The sequence below is a fragment of the Henckelia pumila genome, chromosome 3, assembly GCF_033568475.1.
Source record: "Henckelia pumila isolate YLH828 chromosome 3, ASM3356847v2, whole genome shotgun sequence".
In the NCBI taxonomy this organism is placed as follows: Eukaryota; Viridiplantae; Streptophyta; class Magnoliopsida; order Lamiales; family Gesneriaceae; genus Henckelia; species Henckelia pumila.
In genome coordinates, this window is record NC_133122.1 from 193656955 (window position 1) to 193665347 (window position 8393).

The 8393-nt window shown below is 34.8% G+C and overlaps 1 protein-coding gene across 1 annotated transcript; it reads left to right on the top strand.

Moving 5' to 3' along the window:
- Positions 1-2695: 2695 nt before the first annotated feature.
- Positions 2696-6030, top strand: LOC140886891 (hexose carrier protein HEX6-like). The gene is made up of 3 exons (XM_073293799.1): positions 2696-3049; positions 4229-4551; positions 4820-6030. Exons 1-3 carry the CDS (start codon positions 2920-2922, stop codon positions 5897-5899), a joined length of 1533 nt encoding a protein of 510 aa, XP_073149900.1. The 5' UTR covers positions 2696-2919; the 3' UTR covers positions 5900-6030.
- Positions 6031-8393: the final 2363 nt, after the last annotated feature.

Here is an 8393-nt window from a genome sequence, read left to right on the forward strand (position 1 = left end):
ACACGTACGTTCACACCCACACACACATATATTTGGTAGTATTACCCCAAGAAATTAAAGAATCTAATTTAACTTAAATACATGTGGTATTTATCTAAAGGATCTTATTAATATCAAAACTATGTTACACATATATAATGTTTTTGGATAAGGTTTTTCCAATTGGTTGTGTGTATATGTGTCAAGCATTTTTGACTACGTACATGTATCACTTATCTCATCTAGGATACTTGACCGCGCATTTGCAGCTTAATACAAAAATTTGGTCAATAACCTCATAAAATCGAACTCATCCAAGATACTTGACCGTGCGTTTGCAGCTCAATATGAAAATTTGGTCATGTTATAAACTCATGAGATGTCTATCCCAAAAGACTTGCTTATTAGATGGGGTTGCCTCATGATTTTATAATTCACTCTTTGTTAGTTTTATTATTCAATGTGAGATAATTGTAACATTGTCAATCTCTTGAGAAGCCGACGTCCACGACGACCCACTCTAGACGGCTTTCACTCACTTTTTTTTGTGGTAGCCCTTTCCTAGGTCGCCCCTTCCGCACAACGGACCACTCTAGACGGCTTTCACTCACATTTCTTTTTGGTGGTAGCCCTTTCTTAGGTCGCTCCTTCCGCTACGTCGGCTCTCAACGAGAGCACCCAAATTTTAGGTTATAAACTCATGAGATGTTCATCCCAAAAGGCTTGCCTATTGGGTGGGGTTGCCTCATGAGTTTATAACTCACTCTTTGTTAGTTTTATTATTCAATGTGAGACAATTGTAACATTGTCAACCCCTTGAGAAGCCGACGTCCGCGACGGCCCATTCTAGATGTCTTTTACTCACCTTTACTTTTGTGGTAGCGCTTTCCTAGGTCGCCCCTCTGCACGGAGGCCCACTCTAGATGACTTTCACTCATCTTTATTTTTGGTGGTAGCCCTTTCTTAGATCGCTCCTTCCGCTACGTCGTCTTTCAACAAGAGCACACAAATGTTAGGTTATAAATCCATGAGATGTCCATCCCAAAAAGCTTGCTTATTGGGTGAGTTTGCCTCATGTGTTTATAACTCACTCTTTGCTAGTTTTATTATTCAATGTGGGACAATTGTAACATTGCCGATCCCTTGAGAAGCCTACGTCTGCGGTGGCCCACTCTAGATGGCTTTCACTCACCTTTATTTTTTGTGGTAGCTCTTTCCTAGGTCGCCCCTTCTGCTACGTCGGCTTCTCAAGGGGTCGAAAATGTTACAATTGTCCCACATTGAATAATAAAACTAACAAAGAGTGAGTTATAAACTCATGAGGCAACCCCACCAAATAGGCAAGCGTTTTGGGATGGACACCTCATGTATTTATAACCTAACATTTGGTGTTCTAATTGAGAGCCGACGTAGCGGAATGGGCGACCTAGGAATGGGCTACCGCCAAAGTTAAAGATGAATGAAAGATCGTCTAAAGTGGGCCGCCGTGCGGAAGGGGCGACCTAGAATAGGGCTGCCACAAAAAGAAAGATGAGTGAAAGTCGTCTAGAGTGGGCCGCCACGAACGTCGGCTTCTCAATGCATGGGTCGGCAATGTTATAATTGTCCCACATTGAAAAATAAAACTAACAAAAAGTGAATTATAAACTCATAAGACAACCCCATCTAATAGACAAGCCTTTTGGATGAAAATCTCATGTGTTTATCAACCGGGATTTACCATTAATATAAAAAATATATTAATTTTTTTGGAGAGATACTACATGTACAACAATATAATTTGTACATCAATTCTTACATCACAAAAAATTTCAAGACAAGAATTTCTTTTGTCAAATTGCTCATGATGCATTGAATACAAAATTTTAAAATATAATTGATGCAAATATCGACACACGATATAATATTAGATATATCTTTAACACTATTTTTTCCTATGATTCAATAAAAAAACTCCCGTGACATGAATCTTCAACCATGAAAGAATTTTGTTTTTCATGACAAAAGTATTATTATTACTTTTGTAAACATAGACAAAATTAACTTATCTCACGAATAAAAATCTATGATACTTTCTAACAAAAGACTTACTATTCATTCAAATGGGTAACGTGTTTTGGATAAAGTTTCAAAAATATTAATTTCTCCGATATGTTAATATTCACATTAAAATGGTAAATTTATCACATTTCCCTTTAATTACCTTCAATGCCTTTTTTTCTTTTTTGGGGCAAATTTGCCTAATTATATTGAATGATGTGGGCCAATTAAAATACAAGGATCATTTTAAGTTTGACTCAAAAGTTTAGCTATGGACCATTTGAATTTTGACCTCAATTTAAATTTGGACACGTTTTAGTTTTTTCTTTTTAATTATTTTTTGACTGAAAGTTGGCAATTCCAAGGAGAATAAATTAAAATTTAGATAAAATATTATGTTAAATAGTTAAACACATTATATATAAGGAACTAAATAATTTTTCATATCATTTTCCGTGAACAAAATATGTATAATAAATATTATGATAATATAAATAATTGTGAATCAAATCATGAAAGATTATAAGAAAATTATTAAATATTAACTATCCGTTCAGAGATTTATTGGGGATACTGTTATATATTTTTCAGACAAGCCAAGAATAAAATTCTTAATTCAGTAAAGCTGTCACTCCAATATTGAATAAGAGAATCTGGCACTTCTCTGGCTTTTGATAGTGAAAAACATCATAAAAGTCCAAGAATATTAATCAGACAAATATCAGCAAAGACTTTTCTAAAAAAAAGTGGACCATAAGATGTTGATTTTCTTTCTGTAGGCTTTCCAAACATCCAAATCTCATCCTCTAAATCAAAGAATAAGAAAAGTACTTGGAACTCCCTTAGCCATTTTCAACTCTATTAATCGTGCTCGAGAAATTCGGAGAAATTAAGGTATATATGGCAGTGGGATTTGCAGTTCAGACAGAAGTGAGACAGTACAATGGAAAGATTACATCGTTTGTGGTCTTGTCTTGTATGGTGGCTGCCATGGGAGGAGTCATCTTTGGCTACGATATTGGAGTTTCAGGTTCTGGAAAATTAGTTTCTTGAATATATTGTTTGAATTATATATATACATCAAGTGCATATAATGTGTTTTTGTTTACGGTTTGGAATATTTTCTGTAAATTTTCAGGTTTTTTCAATGTTTTTTTTTTTCAAATATTGTTTGGATTATTAAGTGCTGATTATATGTTTTTGTAAATTAATTAATTAATTGTTATTTTGGTTCCTATTGTTTGAGCTGGGGAGCATTCTAATTTATCTTTGTTAATTTGCAATCTTGGTTAAAAATTAATGAAAAAGGATTTGTGCGGCGGGCTCATGCCCAATTTTCCCAATTATTAGGTACTTCTCTGGACAGGATAATTGCATTTAAAAAAATAAATTAAAATTTGATCCCTATTATTCGGGACCAAAATCATCTCTAGTCGATCTACCGACTACTATCTCAACCATATTTTCCCCGTATATCAAGAATATATCGATTAGACGTCGTTTTTTTTTATTACCAAAATTACACTTATGTGATATAGATATTACATATTTATTTATTTTTAAATTTTGACATTTCAAATTACAGTTTAGTCCCTCAAAATTTTTTACAACTATGATATTACTTTTATTTAGATATAAATCAAATTAATTACAAAAATATTATACAAACACGCAACGCGTGCATTAATATACTAGTATTACAATAGTTGCGAGACCTAAAGAAACTGTTATGTGTGGACACCATTTTTGTTTTCACTTTCACCCTCCACTTTTATATGTTTTTCCATAATTATCCTTCCTAGTCACAACCCCACTAAAAAACCTTTCACCTTTTACCTTTGGTATTGCTCAAAGGTGACATGCAAAGTTCACGTTGGTTATTTTTCAAAATGAAGTTTGATCAAGGTCAATCCTTTAAATTTCTCGTTTTCAAATGCACTTGCGAGTTGCGAGTTGCCAGAGTTTTTATTAAAAAAAAAAAAAAAGAAAAATAAAGGAAAAAAAATATTATCAAGGTTATTTTGTGCACTATCTCCTTTTAATTTAATATAGGCAGTTCATGAATAGAAGGGTGTAAAACGATTTTGGCTCCAAATTGTAAGGACAAAAAAAAAAAAAGTATTTGCCTCGTTTGTAAAAAATAAATAAATAAAAAATTTGATTCCTTGAGGATCAGAGAATTTGAGACAGTTTCCTGTGATTTTTTCAGGCGGAGTAACCTCCATGGAATCATTCTTGAAAAGGTTTTTCCCAGAAGTGTACAGGAGAATGAAGGAGGACACCAACATTAGCAATTACTGCAAATTTGACAGCCAACTGTTAACATTATTTACCTCCTCACTTTATTTAGCAGGATTGATTGCTTCCTTTTTTGCGTCGTCCGTGACCCGAGCCTATGGCCGGAGACCGACGATCCTTGCCGGTGGTGCTGCTTTTCTGGTCGGAGCAGCCCTCAACGGCGCCGCCGTTAGTATATATATGCTGATTCTTGGACGAGTTTTGCTCGGAGTAGGAGTTGGTTTCGCAAACCAGGTTAGCCATGCTTTGTTTTTTCAATTAATTAATTAATTTATTTTTTACAATATGGACATAATCAGCTATATTTCTTTTTATCATATAGTTCGGTTTCAAATATTCAATATGATCATCATCTTTAATTCAATTGGATAATTAACGATCTGGTCACAAGCACATTTGACACTACTCTTACATGCGAAGCACGTGCTCTTTACTAACGATATGCAAGTATTCCCATTGTATCTAATGTTATTACACTCTGTCTCTAATGTTATTACAACAGTCTGTCCCATTGTATCTCTCTGAAATGGCCCCATCCAAGTACAGAGGAGCCTTCAACAACGGCTTCCAGTTTAGTATAGGAATAGGTGCCTTAGCAGCAAACCTCATCAACTTTGGCATACAAAAGATTAAAGCTGGTTGGGGATGGCGAATATCACTAGCCATGGCGGCAGTTCCGGCCTCAGCTCTTACCCTCGGAGCAATCTTCCTCCCAGAGACGCCGAACAGCCTCATCCAACGGGAGAGCAACCACGAAAAAGCGAAGAACATTCTTCAGAAAGTACGCGGCACACATGATGTGCAAGCAGAGCTCGACGACATCATCAGAGCAAGCGAAGTTTCAAGAATGATCGGAAGCCCGTTTAAGAAGATCATGCAAAGAAAATACAGGCCGCAGTTCGTCATGGCAGTGGCTATACCATTTTTCCAACAAGTAACCGGGATCAATGTGATAGCGTTTTACGCCCCAATACTCTTCCGAACCATTGGTTTTGGCGAAAGTGCTTCTCTCATGTCCAATGTGCTGACCGGTTTAGTAGGCATAGTGACCACCTTCATATCCATGATGATTGTAGACAAGGTTGGGAGACGTTTTTTGTTAGTTACAGGTGGGTTGATAATGCTCGTTTCGCAGATTCTAGTCGGAGGAATTATGGCTGCAAAACTAGGTGATCACAATGGGATAAGTAAAGGGTATGCCTATGTTGTTATATTGCTGATAGGTGTATATGTTGCTGGTTTTGGGGTGAGTTGGGGACCCTTAGGGTGGCTGATTCCGAGCGAAATTTTCCCTTTGGAAATTCGATCGGCGGGGCAAAGTATTACAGTGTCAGTGAATTTCTTGTTCACTTTCGTGGTGGGGCAGACATTTTTGTCAATGTTGTGTCATTTAAAGGCTAGCCTTTTCTTCTTCTTTGGAGGGTGGGTTGCTGTTATGACTGTGTTTGTGTATCTGTTTTTGCCAGAGACCAAGAATTTGCCTATTGAACAGATGGAGAGGATTTGGAGAGAGCATTGGTTTTGGAAGAGGATTGTGGGGGAATTTGATGGGGAAGTGTTGGAGAAGAAGGATGAGATTTGAAAACTATGTGTAATATATATTGGTTTATTACTTGTTATAAATGTGTTTCATGGAGGAGTGTGTTGTATATGCTGATTTTTATCTTCAAGAATGAACATGGTGGAGAAAAATATTTAAGGGCATTATTCACAAAAAATAGTAATAAACTATATTCGGTGGTTTTAGTGGTTTTATGGGGGGAAAATGAGACAAAAAATGTTTAGTATCACATTAATTTTTTAAAAAATTATTATTTTAATTCATTTTTATTTGTTTTTATTAATAAATAAATATAAAGTATTTAAATAAATAAATAAATAGTTAAACCGAAAGTCGAACCGAAATATTTTGGTTTTTAATCGAACCGAACCGTGAAATTCGATTCGATTTTCGGTTTTGTTCAATCCGATCCGGTCCGAATGAACGCCCTTAAGTGCAACCACTAGTCTGTCTAATTTTTATATTTTACTTGTCCCGATTTTTTTCTTTTGATCACTTGGAGTCTTGGATGCAGTAGTGAGATCCTAATCTGACTTATAGATAGACAAGCTGGTAATTTTATTTCAAGATATATAATGTCATTTATCACAAGACAGGCCAACCATGGAGGAAAATCCTCGGACACCTAATAAAATGATATTGGGAAAAAAAAATTATGCAAAAAATATATACTATCGCCAAATCAGATATCCTAATTTTGTTGTGAAAAAAGTAAAAAATTATAAAAACTCAAAAACTCAAAATATTCTCAAACTCCACACTTTAAAATTTCTTTTCTCAAATTGTGATTTTCTACACAAATGGAGAGACCTATTTATAGATCTCAATTGGAGATTAGTCCAAAAATTAATTCATCATTATCTACATCATCACACACTAATTTTCAAAATAATACAACTCAATTTTCAACATTCAATTCTAATATAATATAATATATTTTCAACACTCCCCCTTGTGATGATGATCGTCATACGATGATTATCTTTATTACATGTTTAATGTTGCCTCGTTAAAAACCTTACTAGAAAAAACCCAGTGGGATAAAAACCATAATAAGGAAAAAAGAGTGCAGTCACGTAAACTTCCCCTCATATTAACATGAGTGATTTTTCACATATTTCATAGATTGCGCATCTCAATGTTATATATATATTTTCTGAATATTGACGTAGGAAGTGCCTTTGTGAAGAGATCTGATGAGTTCTCACTTGATTGAATGTATCAGATATTAATATTTTTATTCTTCTCAATCTCTTGATGTAGGCAAAGAATTTTGGGGGATATGTTTGGTTCTGTCGCTTTTGATGTATCATTTTTTCATTTGAGCAATACATGCAACATTATCTTCATACAGTGTCACAGGCTTCTTGTTTACTGATAATCCACAAGAAATTTGGATATGTTGTGTCATTGATTTTAGCCAAACACATTCACGGCTTGCTTCATGTAGCGCAATAATCTCAGCGTGAGAAAAATCTTGTGCAACAAGTCTAGCTTTATATCTTACTATTTCATTTTTCTCATTTCGCTTTCGAATAAAAACTCATTTGTATCCAACAGGTTTTACACCTTCAGGTGTGAGGACTATAGGTCCAAAAATATTACGTTTATTTAGCGAATCCAATTCAACCTGGATGACATCTTTTCATTTGGCCTAATCATGACGAGTTTTACATTCACCAAAAGATTTTGGTTCATGATCCTCATTTTCATTTATGATGTCATATGCCACATTATAAGAAAATATATCATCAATATCTTCTATATCTTTTTGGTTCCATATTTTTCCAGTATTAATATAATTGATAGAGATTTCACGATTCTCGTCAGTTTGTGGTTCTGACAGAACATTTTTATCATCGGGTGTTTTTTCTGGAACACCATTTTCTATTTTAAGATCATCGTGTTTCTCAATGCCTTTTATTTTCCGAGGATTTTTATCCTTGGAACCGACTGGTCTTCCATGCTTTAGGCGTTTAATGACATCATGAGTGTCTTCAATCTGTTTCTTTGGAATTTTAATTCGAGCAGGGGCATTTATAGCATGTATATATGATTTAGTTACCCCTTTTGTGTCTGCAAATGCATCTGATATTTGATTTGCTATTATTTGCAAGTGCACAATTTGCTGTACATATTTTTCACATTGTTTGGTTCTCGGATCCAAATGCAATAATGTTGGTACATACCATGTGATTTCTTTTTCGATGTGTTTCTTTTCTCCCCCTAACATTGGGAATATATTTTCATCAAAATGACAATCAGCAAAACGTGTTGTAAACACATCGCTCGTTTGAGGCTCAAGATATCGAATGATCGATGGACTATCATATCCGATATAAATACCGGTCTTTCTTTGAGGACCCATTTTTTTATCTTTGAGGTGATGCAATAGGCACATACACCATACATCCAAAAATTCTCAAGTGAGAAATATTTGGTTCTTTACCAAATGCAAGCTGCAATGGTGAGCATTTATGATATGCATTTGGTCTGATGCGAATTAATGCAGCGG

What these genes read in the sequence shown, in the direction of transcription:
- LOC140886891 (XM_073293799.1), top strand. Translation starts at nt 2,920, where the DNA reads ATGGCAGTGGGATTTGCAGTTCAGACAGAAGTGAGACAGTACAATGGA. An exon ending in CTACGATATTGGAGTTTCAG is followed by an intron (nt 3,050 to 4,228) that starts GTTCTGGAAAAT and finishes TGATTTTTTCAG; the next exon opens with GCGGAGTAACCTCCATGGAA. An exon ending in GAGTTGGTTTCGCAAACCAG is followed by an intron (nt 4,552 to 4,819) that starts GTTAGCCATGCT and finishes TTATTACAACAG; the next exon opens with TCTGTCCCATTGTATCTCTC.